Source organism: Rhinolophus ferrumequinum, chromosome 16 (genome assembly GCF_004115265.2).
Source record: "Rhinolophus ferrumequinum isolate MPI-CBG mRhiFer1 chromosome 16, mRhiFer1_v1.p, whole genome shotgun sequence".
NCBI lineage: Eukaryota > Metazoa > Chordata > Mammalia > Chiroptera > Rhinolophidae > Rhinolophus > Rhinolophus ferrumequinum.
Genome location: NC_046299.1, coordinates 25,706,250 through 25,728,084, shown reverse-complemented (window position 1 = coordinate 25,728,084; position 21,835 = coordinate 25,706,250). Strand labels below are relative to the sequence as shown.

The 21,835-nt window shown below is 55.5% G+C and overlaps 1 protein-coding gene across 1 annotated transcript; it reads right to left on the bottom strand.

The window, feature by feature from the left end:
• Nucleotides 1-129: 129 nt before the first annotated feature.
• Nucleotides 130-20,843, bottom strand: LOXL4 (lysyl oxidase like 4). Its single transcript, XM_033131280.1, has 15 exons — nucleotides 20,711-20,843; nucleotides 15,989-16,303; nucleotides 15,177-15,355; nucleotides 14,173-14,378; nucleotides 12,826-12,864; nucleotides 11,981-12,200; nucleotides 10,964-11,147; nucleotides 10,631-10,785; nucleotides 9,784-9,951; nucleotides 8,547-8,709; nucleotides 5,990-6,233; nucleotides 4,765-4,880; nucleotides 3,921-4,057; nucleotides 3,442-3,553; nucleotides 130-1,401 (listed from the first exon to the last, which is right to left on the bottom strand). The coding sequence occupies exons 2-15, from the start codon at nucleotides 16,269-16,271 to the stop codon at nucleotides 1,331-1,333; spliced, it is 2,277 nt and encodes a 758-aa protein (XP_032987171.1). The 5' UTR covers nucleotides 16,272-16,303; nucleotides 20,711-20,843; the 3' UTR covers nucleotides 130-1,330.
• Nucleotides 20,844-21,835: the final 992 nt, after the last annotated feature.

The window sequence follows — 21,835 nt, the reverse complement described above, 5'->3', positions numbered from 1 at the left end:
ACTGACTAATGTCTCGTCAGAAAAACGTAGTGGGGCTGTTGTGAGTGAGGGGTGTGCCCTGTGCATGATGGTCACCGCTCAGTGGGAGCGTGCGGGGAACGGCAAAGAAGCACAGCCGGTCTTGTCTTCGTAGCAGTCCATAGTGAGCAACCTTTATTGGCATTAGGGTGTCAGACCGGTAAGGATCATCTCGTAAGTGTGTCCACGTGGAGAAAAGATTAAGAATCATGTCCACGAAGACCAGGGGATTTTATACTACTTTGAGCAAGAGCATATCACAGCCACACTAAGCAGGGATGGTAGCCTTTCCTACATTTAGTCCTTCACTAAATTAAATGTTCCCCCATAGTCTCCTGTCCCCCACTCTACCAGACCTGTCGTCTTATTCCTACAGAGATGAGTGGCTTGTTTCACCGATGTTCTTTCCATTGCAGAAATTTATTCAATGCAAAGTTCCCTTCAGAAACTTGGCTGAGACCTGACATTGAGGCCCGTCCTGAGCTGCACAGTGATCTTGAGGGAGATTGGATTGCCTGCCAGGTATATGGCACGTAGTTTTTCCTTGGCAGAGGCCCTGGCTGGGGTTGGGGTCCATATCACCCCAGCAGTCTTTCTCCTTGACCTTCTTTTTGCTGCTCTGCAGGAAGGCCCTATCTGTTCACTTCTGCAAATCTTGCCTCTTCTCAAGCATTCAGTAATTGGTGGCGTTGGCCCATCAGGGAATGCTTGAGGCCTAAGCTTCCAGAGATACTAGAAACACCCATCCATGCGATAGGATAAAAGTACAGGCTCTAAAGAACAAACTTAGTATGACAGGTGAGTTCTAAATGAGGACAGATCGAGCCAGTGAACAGATTCACAAACTTCTCTGCCAGTTGTGACTTTGACACAAGTTGTATTGCTTTGAGATCCTGGCAGAGAGCTAATCCCACCTCCTGTGTATTTTGGCCCTTTGTCCTGTACTGCAAAGCACCCTTTAGATGGGGGACTGGGCCATAGTCCATCCCTAAGGAACTAATTGCTCCTGAACCAGGAACTCTGGGGCAAAACCCAGGAACAATTGGGTCTCCTTATGGAAGAGGAGCTTGGCTGAACAAAGCCTGGAGGTCATAGTGCATAGACCAGAGGCCCTGGGGCAGGCCCAGAGCCATCCCAATGGAGCAGTACCATGTTGGTTTGCTGATCATGCCGCAAAGGCTTCCTGAGCAGTTCTTGGTACCCTTTGGCACTGGCCCCTTTCCCTCTGAGTTAGGGTTCTGTGAAGGGCATGGCTCCAGTAAGCTGAGGTATCTGGTGTGTAGGCAGCAGCTGGGAGTGTGCAGTGACGGCTTCAGATGAGGTTGTTCCTGAGACGCTGCTCCTGCTCTTGGGAGAGCTCTGCATCGGCTCGGTAAGAATCCCCTATGGGCCAAAGGAAACAGGTAAGGAGGCAACCGTGCCCTAGTCTCATCCCTTCCCTGACAACTTCACAAACACACAGAGACATTCTGCCGAGCTCATCCTTTCCATCAGTCAGACACAGACCCCAGTTCTCTCTATAGAAATAGACCCTGACAGGTGTGCAATTTCAGGGACACTGGGGAAAAGAGGCTGTTGAGTGGGAAGGGTGGTGCTGGTTCCTTTCCTTTGCTCCTCCCAGATTCATTCCTACCCCACTTTGTTCTCTCTGTGCCCTGGAGAATTGACCCCTAGAGATGGCCTCACCCTGGCTCCCTCATCCTCTGCTTTCTGGTGATTTAGGTCAGTGAGAAGCAACAGCAAGAGATTAGAGGGTGGAAGGAGAGAATAGCTGGTGTATTTCTTCCCCTGTTCTGGCAGTGACTGCTATGACTGCAGGCCAGATTCCCCTCCTCCACAGCTCCAGCTTTCGTCTAGATCCAGGGCACCCTCTGCCCCTCAAGCCTAAAGGTGAAAACAGTTTTCCACTCTTGCTTATCCCTGGGTGTCTCGACATCCCTCGTTTCCTTCGTCTTAACTCACACCTGTATAAACAGTCTGTTCACTAAATAACTGCAGGCTCATCCAAGTGTGTTGTCTTCTGCAAGGACCCTGACGGGTCAGACTGCATTGTTTTCCTTCCCCTCCTCGCTGCCCTGGATCCCGTGCAGGCGGCTGCCGGCCTTGCAGAGAATCTGCTGTCTCCCACGTGTGCAGCCCCGGTTTCCATTGCTGGTTTCTCTCACATTCCTGTCTCGTTGAATGGCATCAAAATCTACAGTCAGGTGAACTCAAACCTAAGACTTTCTTCTTCCTCTTCTCATTCTGTCTTCCATCTGTTGCCAGACTTATCTTTTGAAATATAAATCTGATCTTTCTGCCCCCTTGACTGAAATGTGTCAGTGGTTCCCCGAAGCCCACAGGATAAAGTCTGTTCTCTTGATAGGAACCATCATAACCCTCCCTGCAAAGAACCCTAGTGGGTTTGAAGTACGTAGCCCCATTTTACCATAGAGAAAACTTCTGAGGTTGAGGTTTCCTCATTGTCTTGCAGCTAGAAAGTGGTTGGAGTTGGATTTGGAACCCAGTGAAGCCTTCTGAAGCCAAATCCTGTGCTCTTCCTACTCCTCCCTTTTCTGCCTTCTGTCCCTCCTTTGAAACCCAGCTCAAATATCCCTTCTTCTAGGCTGTTGCTTTTTCTCTCTGCTTGCTCAGCATTTAGTTCATACCTGTCTGGGGTACTCAGTAGTATTGGGCTTATCCGTTTGCATGTCTTACCCTATCGAGCTCAGCGTCTTACTCCTAGTTATGTTTCTAGTGCCTGGCCCAGTGTTGGCTCAATAGGCAAGTCTGCCCCACCCACATATGCCAGTGTGTGTGTGAGCACACAGCCCATAGAAAATACAAGCTATTTTTAAACCTGAAGATGGGAAAATGGCTACTTTTCTGTACAGACAAGTAGAGCAACCACCTTCTTACTCTGCCCCCGCTGGATCGCTGCTTCCTCTTTTGTCTGATACTGTGGGTCCTGCAAGTGTCCTGAGCCCTGTTCTCCATGGTTCCCTTCTTGTAAGCAGTGATCCCAGCTGGAGATAGCAACACAGATCTGGGGGGGCTTCTACTTTCTGCCTGTGAGGCAGTCAGCTTAGGATGGAGGCCCCTAAGAAAGACCATATGGAAGGGAGGCGGAAAAATCATAGGAAGAAGGAAAAGGAAACCCTGACATGGCTAGAAGTAACAGGAAAGACTAAGACAGAAAACTGCGTTTATAATCCAAGTATAAAGACAAAGGAATTACAGAAGTAGTAGCTACTGGGAGAGGCCTGATGGTCTGATCAGTGTGTTCTAGAAATCCACCTGTGAAAATGTCAAAGGAAAGTCCACTGTGTCCCACACCTTGCCTTCTACGCACATCTTCAGGTCACACACACACATACACACACACGTACGCAGTCCTGCAGCTGCCCGCGCCCATGCAGAGCGGGCCCCCAGTGGCGCAGTCACCTGTGTGGCAGCTGTGCAGCCAGACCCGGTGCCCGTCATACTTGCAGCGGCACTGCATCCTGTTGTTGGAGAAATCCGACTCTGCCACTTCGTATTTGGGGTTCACAACCACCTGGAGTGAGAGGAGGGGACAAGTGAAAAGAGGTGATGCGGCTTCAGAGTGTGTTGGTAGTAACTAGAATCATTCTTCCCGTTTCACGTAGTCCTGCAAAGCGTGTTTATATTCTTCCCTGACCCTTACGGCTAACCCAGGAAGTAGGCATTCACGTCCCTGTTTTACAGATGGGACTGAGAAGTCACAACTGTCCATTAAGTCAGGACTCAAACCCGGGTCCCCTGGCCCGATTCAGTGTTCTCTCCCCGAAAGCAGACACAGCTCCTTCAAGTGCCAGAGCTGTCAGAGACCCTGTTTGTGACAGTCTTCTTCAGGTGACCTCAGGGACGCTTGTGAAACTTGTGGAGGACATGCACCCCCTTACCTGAAAGATATAATCCCCGGGGCCCACGTCTGTGATATCCACCCACTGGCAATCGATATCATGCCGGTAGGTGTCCCAGCAGCCAACGGTCACTCCCTGTTCCCCGAAGTTGGCACACGCGTAGCGCCGCTGCAGACCTGTAGTGAAGGGTGCGACAGTTACTGAGGCACTGGCTAGGTACTCAGGACCAAGCCCTCTGCTTGCTCTTTTCACGGACCCGACCATTTATTCCTCACCTCGGCCTCACCAATCAGCTCTTAGAGATTAGGGGCCAGTTTCAGTTAAATAACTCGCCTGAGTGTCAGAGCCAGAATCCCTAGTAGCCATGAATCCAGCATTGTCAGAAACCCCACCTGTGACAGATTATTTCTTTGGATGCTCTAGTGGAAATCCTTGTTGTCCTAGGAAATGTGGTTGGAAGATTCTAGCTACTGTGCTAATACATTTGCCTGTCCACCTATCGAACCCTCTGAAGAGCTGGCGTTGACCGTGCCATTCCGAAGGAATAGGCACAGCATGTGTACACAAATGGGAATCAGACGAGCTGTGCCCTCAAAGCACTTAGCAGAGATGGGACAGGTGTGCAACTGTCATCCAAAACAGAAAGTGTTAAGCATTTTAGAACTGGTACAACATGTACTGGGGATGCAGAGGAAGCAGGGACCTTCCAGCTAAGATTTCAGAAAGTATGACATTGATCTTTTTGAATTGCCTTGTGTGCTGACATTTGCCATGCCCTACTCTCCAGGTGCCGGAGGTTACTGAACAGGGCAGAGGGGAAGCCGACCCCAAAGGGGGTGAAGACTATAACACCAGGAGCATGTGCTGACAGGAAACCGCCTACCTGTGGGGCAGTTTGTGTCCTCTAGACAGAAGCTGGCCTTGTGCCCCTCTGCCACCTTGGAGCCGTTGAGAGTGAGTAGGTCGTAGTGGGTAAAGACCTCAATGCTGTGGTAGTGCCTGCAGAAAGGGCAGAGCTGTCAGTCTGGCAGCAACAGAAGAGGGTCCTCTGGAGGAGTTGGCAGGACAGAGGGAGGCGCCGGGCCCCCTCATTACCCAGGGAACGTTATAATAGCAGGGCAGTGCCCTTTTCCCTCCCAAACCCAACATTAGTGTGACCCACGGCAGGGAGCCTGCTTTCCTGGCTCCCCTGCCTAGCAGCAGGTACAGCTGCCTAGGGTGTCGACCCAGGTGAGGGGAGGTAAAAGCTCTGTCCTGGTAGCCTCCAGCGGCCTGGCTTCAAGGCCTGACCCGGAGGTGGAAGAAAGGGGCACCTCCAGGGACCAGCCTGGGAGCCCAGCGGCTGCGGACGGTGCTTACTGTGCTCCTGTCAGCCTGGGCCAAATTGCTACCATTGTTTCCAATCCAGTTCTAATGACAGCTCTGTTCATGCTACAGGGAAAGGTGCTCATTGTCTCAGCAAGGCCAAGTCCCAGAGTCGTTGCCCACTCCTCTCAGCTTTCCCACCCACGGCCTGGGTCCTGAAGAAGCAACACAACTTTCCCATTCTGCCTTTGTCACAGGCATTGTCTCTCCTCCTGTCTGGGCCGGAGACTCCTGATAGGAAAGAATGCCCGCTGTCTCCTTTTAGTACCAGTTATTCATGCTCTTCTTTGCGGCTCTTGCTTAGCTGTTGCAGAAACCAGCAAGGTTTTCCTGCAGAGCTAGCATCTTGGATGGGATGTCTATTTTGGGTCTCCAGGTTTCTGGGAGTCCCTACTTTACCTGGCTTTTAAAGACCAGGCCTAAGGTAAGGTCCCACATAGAATTGTCCAGTGTCGTTCTAACAGAGAGACCTGCGGCAGTACCTGTTCTGTTGGCTGATCCTGTGGGAACCGGAGCCCACGAGCACCATCAGCACAGACACTTCTAGGGCCGGTGAGAGCACTGGAGAGGCTGCTGGTGATGGGAGTCTCTGATGCCTCGTGGAGGCCAGGCCAGTACGGCTCTTACCCAGAGAACACACGTCCCCGGGAAAGTTGGCTCGAGGCCAGGGAAAAACCAGGCTGGTTTGGCCCCTCGACCCTGCTTTTTGTTCCTCTGCAGCCGTGGCACGGGCAGGCACTCACCTGTGGCACTGGTGCCAAATCCAGCTGTGGCGTCCTGCCTTGGGACGGAAGTCAGCCCGGCCCAGGTTGTAGATCTGCGAGGAGAAGCGCAACAGGCGCCGGTGTCCGTAGGGCCAGTCCATGTGGTCAGCAGACTGGGACAGGCAGTTCTCCTCGTGGGCACAGTAGAGCTGGCTGAGCGGGCGGTCCTCCAAGTAGGCCGTCTCCTGCACGAGCTGGGCGTTCATCACGAGGTCTGGAGCACCTGCGCCGCAGAGGGCACAATGCGGGTGCAAGGAGAAGGGCAGCCATGTTGGTGCTCAGGCTTGGGGGACAGGCTCGCCCCCAGACTGAGCTCTTTTGGGGAACCCCAAGAGAGTAGGGTGGGTTAGGTGTCAGGAGATGTGCGTTCTAGTAACAAAGGAACGACTTAGTGCCTTAACCCGGGCAGGCAGCTAGGGTGACAGCTAAGCTTGTTGGGTTTGGTGCCAGACCGCCTGCGGTCGTGCTTTGGCGTAATTTCTGACTGCACCATTAACTAGCTCTGTGACTTGCTTATTAACCTTTCTGTCTCTTATTTTCCTCGTCTGTAAGACGGGGATAATAATAGCGATATTAATGTGATAATACCTATAAGGAGATTAGATCATTATCTGGCCCATGGTAAGCACACAGTCGATGTGTTTCTTTTGTAAAATGCTTCTCAGCCTGTAAGTGCCTTTGTGCAGCTTAGCTCCTACTACCCCTCGGTGAGCGCTGCTGGTGTCTGACCTGGTTACCTCAGCTTCCTCACTGTCTCTCTCTGGGTCTCTGTGCCTTCACTGGGGCGGGGGGAGAGGGATGAGTGGAGGGCAGTTGGGAGAGTTCATCCCCAGGCCTGCTCCCGAGCTCCGCCGTTCTAGTCCATTCTGCTGCAGTGCCCAGGACTGTGCTTTCTCCCAGGTTCCCTGTCTACCCCGATGGCTCTCACAGGTGTTCACACCAGGGCATCGTGTGCATTGTCCTCTGAAGCACCATGGACATGTCTGGTGCTTCTGTGCATAAACATCCGACATGCCCGAGCCCGTCTTGATCGACTGCTCAGTGCCTCTCCTGTTCCCTTCCTGTCACAGGCTCTCACCCTCCCCAGAAGCCACACGCCGCCTCTGCCGTTTGCCTTCCCTCATGTGTGTTAGTACGGAAGTGTGGACGTCACAGCCATTGCCATGTGACATCAAGAGAGAGAAGGTGCCTGTCCTCAGTGCTTGTCCAGGCTAAAACAGAGTTATAGTTCAGGTTGTTGTCTGAGGCATCGTAGGGGTGAGCCTGTGCGCTGACTACAGAGATGGGGACACTGGGTTACATCGGTGGATGGGCACTGAGGGTGGGAGTGGGGGTACGGCTGGTTTGCTGTAGGGTGCCTGTGGTTACTGAAGACACACTTGACCTTCCTGTGGTGTATTTTGGAGAGAGCCAGGGTCTGCCCACTGACAAACCGTAGAGTTCCCGAGGGAAAGAAGGAGGGCTTTCAGAGAGAAAGAGAAGTGAGAATAAGGAAAGAAATGAGAAAAATCCCAGAGGACAAATAGGGATGGCCACAGAGGCAGCAGGGCGGCTGTGCTAAGCCGTAGTGAAGCCATAGCTGCCACTCCAGGCAGAAGAGCGAGGGGTACAAGTTCCCAGGAAGGGGAGGGAGTGGAGAGCAGGCCCCCGTGCAGTGAGCCTTGGGGCTGGTGAGGCCACTCCAGCGCCCCATCACCCTGCAGGGGAAGGTGTGCTGAAGGCCAGGTGTTCTTCCAACGTGCACACGACACAGAAAGCCCTGAAGCTCACTGACGAAGGTTAAAGCTGTCTTGGCATTGAAGCTTGGTTGGGAAGGTCAAGGGGCCTGGCGGGTTGGTGCCAGCCTGCAGCCTTTGGACTAGATATATGTAGATATCTTGGTACACACCTGGTTGGCAGATGTCTAACAGAGATGCTGCTGCCCCAAGAATCTAGGTGCGTGGGGCAGACCAATGACTAAAAATGGCCGTGGCCTGCAGCCTTCTGGGTGAATCCCACAGCTCAGGAGCACACACGGGGAGCCTGAGGTCCGCCTGTCCTCACATTTATGTACCCTCTACAACAGTTTTCAGACCTTTTTCTTACTACTAACTGCAGTAGGAAATATATTTTATGTGGTGATCTCGTATACACATACGTAATTCCAAGAAAACAGTACTACCCTTACTAAATACATTCTGTTGTTTTCTATACTTTCTTTTTGTATTTTTAACTATAGATCATGACGTGAAATTTGGAAAACACTGTTGTATATCCATATATTTTCACATATTCTCTGTTCTAATTCTCACAATAAGGCCAAGAGATAGACAGGCCAGGGTTTGTATCCCCATGTGATCTGTGAGTTGGCCACACACAGCTGGTAAATGGCAGAGCTGCTGCTTCAGGCCCAGCCCTCCTTCCGCTCCCCCACCCTGCTGGCCTGGCGCTGGGACCAGCACGCAGGGCCGTCCTCGAGACGGGAAGGTGTAGGATTGCTTCTGGGAGAGCCCAGGCCTGCCTGCCCCACGGGCCGTGGGCCCTCCCCATTACTCACTGTCCGTGCAGGAAACGCCAGCTGAGAAGCGCCCCGCGCCGTGGGAGCAGTGCACCGGCCCATGCCTCTGACACTGCTGCAGGGCCAGCTCCGTGCCTGAGCAGCTCACGCCACTCATCACCACCTCTCCGGCCCCGGGCGTCCCCTGCCAGTACCACGTGTCCTAAGGAAACAGCAGCACCACCCAGTCAGGGCTGAGAGGTGCCTTTGCAGTCATCTCTGACACCCATCTGGGGCCTAGCCCCCCTCAAAGCCTGTGCCCAGCCTCAGCCTGAAAATCTTCAGTGATGGAACAGTCCACGGCACTTTGGACTCCTCTGATAGTAGACATTGTTTTCATGTATTGAGGCAAAAATCTACTGCCTGTGGCTTCCACCACTGGCCCTGTTCCCATCCCTCTCCAACATGGCAGCCCTCAGCTACTTGAAGAGCATGGTCCTGTTCCCTTCCTGCCCACCCCAGTGGCCTGTCTCATTTCCCAGCCCCAGATGGTTGGTGGCACTAGGGTTGCGCCCAGTTCTCCAGGTGAGGTGTGCCCAGCATTGCCTGGCAGGCCAGTGAGGGTGCATTGGAAGGGGTTTGTCCCCCACAGCCATGCCCAAAGCCTCTTGATTTTGTTTCCTTGATATCTTTTGACTCTGTCCACTTCTTTCTCCCAGGACAGCCCCTAGCCTGGTCCAGCCAGCATCACTTCTCATCTGGGGTGTGTTTGCTGAATGTGTTTCCCTGTACTCACTTTCGTCTGTACCCCAACTGTTTGACAAACAGCAAAGAAGAAATCTTTTAAAAATCTGCACTGCAGGCTTTGAATGGTCTTACACCTGCGTCCTCGTCCAGCCTCACACTTCATACCACTCGCCCTCGGTCCGCACTCCACCCTTGGTGCCTGATTTCCTCCACCGAGTCGCGCTTCCTCTAGCCGCAGATCTTTGCATGGGCTGTTTGTCCCCACCCCACCTCATCTGCCTGACTTCCATCCATCTTTCCTGTAGACACGATCATGTGCCTATTGGGTGAATGTTTTAGTGACGTTTTAGTTCCCTCCCTTGAGGCAGGATCTGTCTTTGTCACCATAGTATCCCCAGCACCCGGCACTATGTGGGTCCAGAGTTTCATTCAATAATTAATTGTTGAATGGATGGATGGATGGATGGATGGATGGATGGATGGATGGATGGATGGATGGATAGATGAATAGCTTTAGCACAGGAAGTTGCGGAGCAAGACAGGGGCCTACCTTGATGGCGTGGTTGGCGAAGCCCAGGCCAAGCTGTCGACAGGCCACCATGGCTTCGGTGAGCCCCCAGTGGTCGCTGCACACGGCCCCCCAGCGTTGGACCCCATTCACCTCCACCTGCACCTCCACCACACCCTCCTCGGGTGTGCGCCCGCCAGCCAAGCGCACCTGCAGTGGTTAGAGGTGTGTGAGGAGCAGGGCGGCCTTAGGAGGGGAGAGCTCAGCACTCCCAGGCCAGTCACTGTGGCCCTGACACGACACACCCTGCTCTGTAACATGATAGTCCCGAATGTCCCTGCCTGCTGGAGCGTCTGACTCCACGTGCCCGGTCCTGGGGCTCCTGCTCCAGCACTCGGCCTCCGCCTACCTGAAACCCTCCCGTTAATGACAACTTGCCAATTGCAAAGGGCTTCCTACCCATCATCCCTTTCCCAGTGACTCTATGAGACAGTTAATCCCGTTTTACAGAAGAGAGAACCAAGGTCAGAGGCACAAGAGCCCAGCCCACAGTCCACATCCCAGCAGCCTCTCCGGTGTCACTCCCCAGCCTACAGCCCTTTGGCCCTCAGCCCTAGGCGCCTCCCTTCTCAGGGATCCTGGGAGGGTGTCATGGGGGAGCGCATTCACCTGGGTTCCCATTGCCCTGAGGGGACACGGGCCAGGCCCGGGGAGACTCAGAGAGGGGACAGCTTTCCAGACTGGCCCCAGGGGAAGGCTGACGGGCACAAAGCAGAAGCTTGAGCTGCCTCTCACGAATCCCTCCCCACTGCTTCCAGGCCACGTCCTGGGGCTGTCTCAGGGTTTCCGCAGTCCCCAAGCCTCAGGTCATGTCCAGACCTGAGCTCACCTGATTCTGGAAGCCCACATTTGGGACATTGCACCTGACGGCAGCATCGTTCTCATGTCGACAGCCATTCTGGGAGCCCTCCAGGGCAGGGCATTCACCGAGGGTCCGCTCATATCCCCTGCAGCGCACCTCACTCAGGTGAATGGACCCCAGCCCTACAGAGACAGGGAGAGAAATGCTATGTGAGGCTCCATGTCTGTAGCTCCCGCGCGGTGGCTTCCCCTCCCCAGAGGGGGAGATCTTCTGTCCTGGGCCCTGGCACCCCAGGGCCACCAAGGGATGGAGCAGTGGCACCTCTAGGCCCTCTCACCCCATCCAGGCCTCCTCACTCACCTTGGCCCAGCTGGGCCCCAAAGAGGGCCTCGCGAGCAGAGCCGAAGCCGAGCTGACGACACAGGACGCTAGCGGAGAGGAGGTTCCACCCGTGGTCGCAGACTGTCCCCCACTGACGGTTCATAAGCACTTCCACCCTGCCCTCGCCCACCTGGGCCCCAGAGCGGAGGCGCACCCTTGGCTCCTGCTGGGAGAAAACTGGCTCAGGGAGGGCCAAGGAGGAGGGAGGGGCTGAGCCACCGTGGGAGCCCAGGGGACGGCAGGGCCCCTGGGAGCTGGGCAGAGCCACTGACTGGAATTCCAGTCCTGCCGGTGACAGCCCACAGCTGTTACCTCCAATAAGCTGTTTGTCTCAACCTCCCTTTCTTCAGTGACAAAGAGCCACCACCATAATGATAGCAGCTCTATCATGATTCCAGCTCTAAGGAAAGCCTTAGGAGTGGTCCCTGGGCTTCACAACCCTGCCACCTGTCACTAGGCCCTTCCTCTTGCCCAGCCTCTGCTGCTGCTTTGTCGTTCGGGGTTGAACTAGATCGACACTTCCCTGTGAAATGATTTTTAGAGACGTGCAGGGGACATGGTATTAAGTAAACTGACTTAGATAGTGGGGAAGCTGTTTCCGTTTTGATTCTCTTCCACGCCTTCCTGTTTCATGGAAGAGACCACCAAGGGGTGCTGCCCTGTCTGTAACACCTCACCAGCTTTTGCTCAATGCTTTTTATAACTGGGCCAGGCCCAGGTTCAATACGGGATGTAGCTACAATGTAATTACTGTCTTTATGGGGCCCTCCTATTCATGGTGGGTGATGTAAGCTTTCCACTTATGGTAGGGTTATAACTGGTCCCTTTTCAATACATTCCAAGGTTCTGTGCTTTGCTCACTTCCTCCCGGTTGCACCTGTGCCTCCTTGATAGGGGCTGCTGTCGTCCTCCCCACCTGTCCTTCCCCAAAAGGCAGGGTCCTGCTGAGAGAGGGCCTGTGCCTCCCTGCTGGGGTGCAGGCTCCACAGGACCTACCTCTGCCCGGGGCTCCTTGCGCCCAGGCTTTGCCTTCAGAGGGCGGAAGCGGGGCCCTGCCACACAGCTGACCACAGTGTGCATGCCACCCAGGCAGGCTGGCCGCAGCTTGCCCCGTGCTGGCGCCACTTGCACCTGGCAGTTGGCTATGTGGGGCTCCGTCCCCAGGCAGTTGACCCGGTGGATCCAGAAGGAATTCTTCTGGGTCAGGCTCTTCAGCCTGGAAGACAAGGGAGACAGTGGGTGGGGAAGGGGTTGAGGGAAGCTCAGGACTCAGGGAAGCCAAGGCATTGGGAAGGGGCTGGGGAGGGGAGAGGAAGGGAGGGGAGAGGAGGGGAGGGTGGGGAGGGGAGAGGAGGGGAGGGAGAGGAGGAGAGGGGATAGGAGGGAAGAGGAGGAGGGGAGGGGAGGGGAGAAGAGGGGAGGGGAAGAGAGAGGAGAGGGGATAAGAGGGGAGGAGAGGGGAGGGGAGAGGAGGGGAGAAGAGGGGAGGGGAGGAGGGGAGAGGAGGGGAGGGGAGAGGAGGAGAGGGAAGGGTAAAGGAAGGGAAGGGAGGGAAAGGAGGAGAGGGGAGGGGAGGGAAAGGGAGAGGAGGGGAGAAGAAAGGAGGGAAAGGAGGAGAGAGGAGGGGAGGGAAGGGGAGAGGAGGGGAGAGGAGGGGAGGGAGAGGAGGAGAGGAGGGAAGGGAAGGGGAGGAGGGGATGGGAGGGGAGAGGAGGGAGAGGAGGAGAGGGGAGGGGAGGAGGGGATGGGAGGGGAGAGGAGGGGAGGGGAGAGAGGGGAGGGGAGAGGAGGCCCCTCCTGTCATGCCCTTTTGCATCCTTCCCCCAGGGTACACTGCTCACCTAGATTTTGGATCTTTCATCTTCAAATTCCAGACTTTCCTGGGGAGGAGAAAACAGGTGGGGAGTAGAGTAGGTGCAGAAGTCCTACCCGCCCTGCCCTCCATTGTCACCCTGGCTCCTCACAGTTGTCCTTGAATTTACAACAGACTGCACCATTTGTCAGCTTGTTCACAGATCTTATTTCAGTGCTGAGCTTCACAGCAGCCCTGAGAGGGTGACCCCTTCACAGATTTCCTTAAAGTCAGGTCTCTGTTGCACTGGGCTGCCCTGGGGCAGCCAGCTCCCTGTTGTCCTCTGCCCATGCCAGAAGAAGGGCCACTTTTAGGGAGTACCCCACGAGAAGGTGAGCCAGGGGAGAGGCCCTCTGGGGACAGGTGGAGGCTATAATCAGGGCTGCCCTCCTCATGGGTGGCGGGTGTGTCAGTTAGGCCCAGGTGTGCAATTACTAGGGAGCGGTGAGTCAGGGGCCCCCATCCCAGCCACCCGGCAAGGATGGAGCCACATGACTGGTCTTCAGGACCAGGGTCCCCTAAGTTAGAGACAGGACAGAGCACCTAGAACTGATTGTGGTAGGAAAGGGTGGTTAACTCAGAGGTACACGGGACATTTCCCCTTTGATGAGAAACATACAATCTTCACCGACGAGCTGGTACAACTGTGACTGGCCGTCGTTTACCAGCTGATGCAATCTGTGACACTTCTGTCACATTTCTGACAGAATGTTTTATGTGTCCTCTCCCAAATGCCACCCCACCCTATATCTCGTTTACCGTAACCCAGTCGAGGCCTGGCTTGGATCAGGGTTGAGGAAATTCACTGGGGCAAAGTTGAGCCACTTCCCTGGGGATTGGATAATTGAGACCCAGAGCCCTGCCTAAGCCCCACGCTAGTTACTGGCAGAGCTGAGACCAGAACTCAGGTCGTCTAGTCCCTTTGGGCAGCGTTGTACGTCATTCTCAGTAAAGTCTACTTTTGAAACTAGGGACACGATTTTACATTCAATTGTTTTCTTGTTGAGAGTATTCTGTACTACAGTCATTTCTTTGTATCTGATTAGCAGGGACAGTGTTTATTTTCTGACCATTTCTAGGCATTTCTCAGGATCTCAAAGTTCACCCCCACTCTCCTCTGAATTATTCTGAGGGTTCCATAACCCAGACGTCAGGCATATCCCTCAGCTGGGCCTGTTTCCCTCCCAGTCCCAACACCCACTGAATGTCCTGCCATAGACACCACCCTGCCCGCTCGTTGACCTTGGGAAGGTCCCTCACATACCCTCACATGTGCGCACAGCCGCTGCCCCACACCCCTGCCTCCCCGGAGCCCTCCCCCAAGCCGTGCTCCTACCTGTAGTAGTTGCTGTCGACGGGCAGCTCGCTGGGGAAGCCCAGCATCCCGCACACCACCCTGCTGTTGTTCCTGGTCCAGCCCTGGTCACACACCTGTCGCCAGTGACCCTCGTACCTCACCTCCACGGCTCCCTCGGTCACCGGGCTCTGCCGCTTGGCACTGGCTAGGATGGGCTTAAGCCGCACCTCCTCCAGCCGCCGGCCCTGCAGGGTGTGTGGTCACCGTGGGCCCCAGGACTCCTGCCCCTGCTGAGCCCGCTGCAGCTCTTCACGTGGGAGAGCTGGGGCTCAGAGTCCTTACAGATCACCCCACATGGCCCTTCATTGGATTGGCCAGGAAACAGGCCCAGACAGGAGGAGGCATTTGTCCCAGGCCACATGGCGAGCACGAGGCAGAGCCTTGCTTTGTCTAGGGTTCTTTTCCTCAACTCCACAGAGAACCAGGTAGATCTGTGCCCTCCCTGGGGTCAGGATGGGAGCCCTTGGAGCTTGGGAGGCTTCCGCCGGGCATAGGGGGGGCCTTCCTCATGCCACCCTGGGGAGAGCTGAGGATGGGCACAGACCAGCTGCTTGAGACCACCAGTGGGATCCCGTGGTCCACAAGAACCCCACTGTCGCCCTGGGGCCACTTAGACCACGTGGAGCCCCTCCTCTGGGCCAGCTGTGCTCAGGCGGCGGCTGTCTGTCAGGGGACGGTGGGAGCCAGGACCTGCCCTGCCTGTGCTTGTTGTCTGGCTTGGGCTGTTGTTAGCTCGGTGGTTTGTGCCGTAAGAGGCAGCAGTTGTAGCCAGGCCTTGTGGGTGAGGCAGCCCCTTGCTCCCTGCCGCCTCCCTTACCGGCAGCGGCTTCAGCGATTCCCAGCAGGCCCTGCCTCCAGCTGGGGCCCTCTGTCCGTGCACCTGTTGCAGGCCACGCTCTCCCCACTCCAGTTTCATCACCCGGGAAGCTCTCTGTCCCCGACCAAACACTTGGTTCAGGCCAGGGCCTGAAAAGCCTCCTTACCTGGGGCCCAAGGGCATTGGAGACCCTCTCAGAAAAATAGCCACGTTGGCGCTGGGGATGGCACACAACCCCGACGTCCTCTGAGTGGCTGCAGTCACTGACCCCCCAGCCGTTAGACCAGCACTGGGCCAGGGAGCTTTCTGTACCCACACAGCGCACATTGTCCAGCCAGATGGGTCCTGTGGGGGAAGGCACAAGATGCTCGGGTGCCACACATGTCACATATATACAGTCACACATGCGTGGGCACAGAGAGGCAGGTCATGGACTCTGCCTCCTGGATGAGAACCCCTAGTTATCAACTTTCCTCTTAAACCCTGAGTAGAAGATGGGGGGCAGGGGTATGTAGAGAAGAGATGAGCTGATTCTCCCGGGATCTTGGTATCTACAACCCTGCCTAGTGCCTCCTCTTGGCATCAGGTCCTACAGAATCTGTGTCCGGAAAACGCCAGGGAGATCTAGTAATTAGACTGATCTGTTCTGTTTACCCATTCATCCATCCATTTGTTCATTCAACAACATTTGCACCCAAATGTTGTATACATGTGTATCCATGACTATGTTCAAGGAAGTTAGAATTGAGTGGTGGTAATAATGGTGGCCTCATGGCAAGCTAGAATGGGAGGGTTGGAGCAGGGGTCATTTGCAGCTGGGGCACTGAGGAAATGCTTCTTGGAGGAGGTCCTTTAAGCTGGGTAGTCAAGGATGGGTGGAGTGTGATGTGTTCTGTTGGAGCCTCGCTGAGCCCAGCCCCTGGGAGAAGCCCACGACCATTTCCTTGTCATTCCTGCTGGACAGTACCAGTCACTCACCCTCCCCTGGGCCATACTTGGCACTGTGGGCCCAGGTCAGGGCTGCCTCAAAGCCCAGCTGGCGACAGGCGACTGTGGCCTCCTGGAGAGCGAAGTTGTCGTCACACACGGTGCCCCACTGGCCCTGGTGCAGCACCTCCAGGCGGCCCTCCTCCGGCCTGCTTCCTGGGCCCACCAGCCGTAGCTGTGTGGTGCCCAGTGACTGTAGCCTGCTGGGAGGGGCCTGGCCCAGCAGCAGGAACGGCAGGAGCAGGGTAAGGCTGACTGGTGGGGACCACATCATGGTGACTTCAAGGGCAGATGAGGCCAAGGCACCTGGGGAGTGAGTAAACGTGGCAATGCTCACCACCCCAACCCCCAACCCTGACCTCTGGCCTGTTCTAGCAAAGAGGAAGCACGGCAGGGCCCCTGTGTGGGGTGGGTGGCAGCACTGATTGAGTCTGCGCTCTGAGGTTAGTCAATTTGGTTCACACTCAACAGTCGTTGGCCATATGACCTTGAGGAAGTTTAAGTTTAATCTTACTGGGTCTCAGTCGCCTTAGCTGCAAAGTAGGGATAATTCCTGTCTTGCAGTGGGGTTGTGTTAAATAAAACACTACATGTAAAGTGTGTAGCACAAGCCTACCACGGGGTAAGTGCTCAATAAATAGCTATTCTTGATACAGTCTTATACGCAGGTAGAGGAGGTGGCCTACCCCGTGAGTCAGGGGGGAGCCCCCAGAGGTGTCCTCAGGGCCAACATATCTATCCCGGGACACTGCCCTCACCTGCCCTCTGCTGTTCCCAGCACCCTGGCTACCCTCAGCATAGAAAGCACGTGGAATGCTGGTGCAGAAGGGTCACTTGAGAGAAGCCAAGCCCTCTACCGCTCCTTTGCTGTGTGGCTTGCGCAAGTCTCTTAAACTCTGTGGGCCCTCATTTCTTATTTTTAAAATGAGGAGGATGAGCCAAATGTTGTCTAATATCTCTTCCAGCTCAGATAGTCTATGATATTCTCAAGCCCTGGCTCTAGGTCCATCTAGGTGCACGATGCATACACTGATTCAAAAACCATTTCTGGAATACTTGCTTCAGGCCCGTTAGTAGGCCAGGTGCTGGGACACAGAAGTGAAGGCATTAAACACTCCTCCCTGCTCTCACAAAGCCCAGAGAAGAGGAATCAGGGAAGGCTTTCAGAGAAGGGGCGCTTAGCCTGGGTCTTGCCAGATGAATAAGAGTTCTCCTGGGTGGGAAAAGGGGCATTCGGGTAGAGAGAAAAGAATGGATAAAGCAGGAAAGGGAAAGAGGTGAGTTTGTGCAAGAGTAGGAAGTGCCCTTTTAACCCCGTACTGCAGTACTGGGGACGTGAAGGGGACGGGTAGGGGAGGCTAGGCTGGGGCTAGGTGATGCAGGGCCTTGTGCACATGCAGAGGTGATGCAGAGGAGGGAGCGAGGGGCCCCGGGAGGGTTTCGGCTCCTGTCTCTAGGAGGCTGTGATCAGATGCTCTCTGGGTCCTTACAGGGGGTGAGGTTTGGGGCTGGCCCTCTCTCCCTCATACATGAGCAGCCTTGGTCAGAGAAGAGCGTAGTGGAGAAAGTTACAGCTGATTAGAGATGGCATAGCGTCTGCAGCATCAGTGCCCTGCGCACGTTCACCCAGCGCCAGGCTCTGCGGCTCATGTGGTGCTGAGGTGGCCTGGAGCAGTGGATGGAGAAAGTGGGGTCCTTGGCTCCTTGTTCAGTGCTTGCATCATAAGAGAGCACGTTCTAGGGACACCCCTCTTCCAAGGGCCACTGCTGCCCTTGGAGGATTATGTGGCAGGTCAGTCTCAGTAGGGAGGGTCTCCCGGGGGTCTCCGGCCACTCCTTTCCCCACAGGTTGGTATTTGGCAGAGCATCACTCCTTTTCCCTCCCGCACCCAGCCCCACCCCTTCAGCTGCCAGTCCTGCTTTGGCCGGCCCCGGGCTAGGCCTAGTGGGCTCCTAGAAGCACTCCGACGGGGCTCAGAGATGAAGCTCCACTGAAACGGACTTTGTGTTGTGCCGCCCGTGCCCAGAATAGAGCCAGGTATATAGGTGGCACCCAGTAAATATACTTGGTGCATGGATTCGAGGTGGCATAGCACAGAGTTTGTGTACCGACTGGGAGTCAGGCTACCTGAGTTCACCGTCCCCCCTCCACGAACTAGTGTCTGGGGGGTCTTGGGCAAGTGATTTCATTTCTCAGTGCCACAGTTTCCCCTCTGTAAAATGGGGGTGATAATAGTACCTACCTCGTAGGATTCTTGTGAAAGTTAAATGAATACATGTTAAACCCTTAGAAGAACAAGCTCTCAGCAGACAGTTAACTATTAGTAACAGCAACTGTAACAGCTACTGTGGAACCATTGGTCTAGGTAGGTCCCAGCCCCTCTTTGGATAAAGAAGGAATGGAGGCCACATCCTAACTCATCAGTAAGTCCCTGGTACCTTTCTTTGTGACATGCTCCAGCTTTGCCTCTTTTCCTTCTGAACCCAGGTTCTCCTTTGTCCGTTTCCTCAGGCTGTGTTGCCTCCTCCCCTTCTCCCTGCTGAAGTCTCTTCCTGCCCTGACTCCTCCTGCACTTCCCTTCCAGACTTAAATATTGTTTTCTTCATGTCCCTCCCCACTCAAGAGCCTTTGGAGGCTCCCAGCTGGCTGTCACCACGAGCAGTGTCTCTGCTGCTCGGGATGACCCCATTCCCTCTCTATCACCCCTGAGGAGAAGGTAGACAGCTAGGGACTGAGCCAAACTGAAGTCGCTGTGGGTAGGAACCTTCTACAGATGACAAGGGAGGTTGGGAAGGATTGGGCTCAGGGCTCTCCAGCTGTTAGGACTCAGTGGTCACACTGGGTCTGGCCTGAGAGATGACCCCGCTCCTCATTTCCAGGAGCCAGGATGCTCCTCACTCTGCCACCAAATTGTTATATGACTTAGTCATGTGCTTTCCTCTCTCTGAGAGGGGGTGGCCCTAGGGGGTCCCCCCTAAAAGATATAGGGGGTCTTTTAGGGCCCTAGGGGGTCCCTATATCTTTGACATGCTCTGATGGGCCGTGGGGTGGGCCAGGCAGATATGCCTTTGCTGACATCCCCACAGCACCATGGAGGTCTTGTTAGAGGCTGTGGACAGTCCTGGGCCAACAGGCTCCCTCCCCTCCAAGGGGCCACCCTGGAGGCAGGGGTGAGCTTCTGTAGGAAGACCCTGGGCGCCGGGAGGTGGATGGGCAGTAGTGGGAGCTGAGAGTCAGATACAGTTTTGCTGCCCACTGCACGTCCCTCTACAGCTTTTGCTCACATTCCCCAGCATATCCTTCAATGCCCAGCCTTCACGCCTTTGCTCTCACTCGCTGTTCCTTCTCCTTGGAGTACCCTTTCCCTTTATTTCAGATTGTTAAATTCCTACACATCTCTCAACCCCCAGCTCAAATGCTCCCCCCGGCTCCATGAAGCCCTCCCAGGTCCCCTCCTTCCTAACACTTGGTATGTTTGCTTCCTGTCTCTGGCATCAATCTCCACAGTGTCCCCATAACTGGTCCCCCAGTGCTGAGCATAGAGAAGAGGACCAGGTGGAGGAGCCTCCTTTAGAGAAGGAAACAGCCTCAAAGTGGCAGCTTTTCCCAAGTGAAGGAGATGGGTGAGGGGGGCAATAATTATTCTAATATAAAAATATTTATTGAATACTTGTCTCCACCTTACAGACGAGAAGATGAGGCCCGGAGAAACTAGGTAACTTGTTTAGCTGGGATTCAAACCCAGGCAGCCTGGCTCCAGAAGCCAGGCTCTCAGACACGAGAGAGGTGGAGGTTGGGGGTAAGAAGGAAGGAAGGAGGGAGGTGAATGAAATTCCACCCTGTTGCTGGTTGATTTATGACCCAGCTGTGGTGGGAGGGCACTGGGGTGGGTGCCAGGACTGAGTGCAACCAAATGACAGATGCAGGACCCTGCTAGCTGGAAGCAGAGAGGCACCTGTTCCAGGTGCTGCCAGGCAACTCTGGCACCTGGCCCAAGCTGTCCCCTCTCCCCCAGGGAGGACTGGAAATGCCCAAGGGTGTTCAGGAAGGAGCATTGGGGGTGTTGCCCTGGTGGGTACCAGCCCCAGAAATCACCTGAAGCCCCTTCTCTCTAGCTCTTGGGGATGGGGTGGGGCTTCCCTCTCAGCCCCGATACCCTCCCTGGGACCACTGATTAATAGTGAGTGGAAGCAGTGCCAGCAAATGGGCTCTGAGCTCTGCCTGTTCAGGCATAGGACGTGGGGGTTGAAGCCCTCTGCCCACCCTCCATCCTCGCCCTGCCCCCCACCCCCCTCAGCTGTGGTCTGGTTAGTTGGAGAGCCCTGCTCTGCCCTCCCTCTTTGTCCCCCAAGTCACAGGAGTGACATCTGAACCTGTCTTGTCCCTTCCTTCCCCTGCCTGCACGCTGGTGAGAAAGCAAAGACACGGTTACACTCAGCGTGCACACAAACAAGACACTCAGGCACCTCGAGGCCAGGACGCACCACCCTGGGCCTGCCTGGGGCCAAGCTCCTCAGCTTGGTCACTTCCATTGGAAGTGAGTGGGTGAACGATTAGGGGGATACGCTAAATGTCCATGGGACCCACATCTCTCCCAGCGCCCAGCCTTCAGGAACCCTCAGAGGATTGCAGACCCACAGAGAGACGGAAGTGGGACAGACAGACAGGACAGCAAGAGACAGACCCAGGGCTAGGGCCAGGCGGAGGCTCACCAGCTGGAGCTCAGATGGTCCGGGGCTGGGCGGGCACTGCGGCCAAGCAGCTCTAACGGGCCTCCTGGGGCGCCTGGGGCCCTTTTATTTAGCTGGGCCACGGGAGTCCCCCACCCAGCGGGCGCGGAGGAGGCCCCGCAGGCCCCGCCCCGGGAAGCCTTGGACGAGGCAGGCGTCCCGCCCCGCGGCCCCTTCGCTTTGCGCTCCCAGCCCGGACGCGGCAAGGGTGGCGGGCTGCCAGCCGGCAAACGCCGCGTCCGCTGCCCCGCTGGGAAATCCCGGGGTCGCGAAGTCGCAGGGGGTCAGGAAGGAGGGGGAGCTGTTTTCTGTAGAAACTGGCGCGCGGCAGCAGGAGGGACGGTGGGAGGATCTGAGGCCCCGTGAAAGAACTGTGGCTCCGCGCCAGCGGGCTGCATGTGCCAGGAGTGCGCTATGGCCTCGTGAGTCCCTAAGACGCAGTTTCCTCCTTTGCAAACCGGGTGATATAGGGCCTCCCCAGGGACTCCCCCCTGCCAACACCGAGCTGACCTGGGGATTACACTCAGTAGATCCTGAAGGTGCCAGTGGACCTTCACATGGGAGCGCCACCCTGTCACGGTGCTTGTTTATTTAGGACCACCCTCTGGGGGTGTGGGCAGAGGGGCTGAGGGGGGCTCCGTGCAAATGATCAGGACGGTGTGGTGCAGGTGTGCTCTTGGGTGTAACAGGCTGATCTCTCCGTTTCTCTGATCCATCTAAGGTTATTGGAATGCGGCATTCCTGGCCCTTGACAGGCTCGTGGATGTTGTGGAGTACAAGTAGGAAAGGCTGCAAGAGGGGAGTCCCAGCAGCTTCGTTGAGGACCCAAGTGCCTGAATAGCAGTCCCTTTCCTCCAAGTTCTTTCCCACAGTCTTGGTTCTTCCCAGTGCCTCAATGCCCCCATCTGTAAAATGGGCAGAGTTCCACCCCTCCAGCGTCCTCCCTAGGTCCTCATCAGTACATCCTGTTTTCCCCTTCCCCCCACCTTGCCTGAGTGTCATTCCAAAGGCTCATTCATTCAGCAAACCTTTATTGATTTTCTTCTACATGCTAGCCGGGGTGCTGGAGTGCTAGACACTGCAGGGGCGTGGGTGGGAGGCCTTCTC

Coding starts and splice junctions, on each gene's coding strand:
- LOXL4 (XM_033131280.1), bottom strand. CDS start 16,271: ATGATGTGGTCCCCACCAGTCAGCCTTACCCTGCTCCTGCCGTTCCTG. Junction 12,865..14,172: donor GTCGACAGCAACTACTACAG/GTAGGAGCACGG, acceptor TCTCCTCCCCAG/GAAAGTCTGGAATTTGAAGA. Junction 4,881..5,989: donor ATTTGGCACCAGTGCCACAG/GTGAGTGCCTGC, acceptor CCCTTTCTGCAG/GCACTACCACAGCATTGAGG.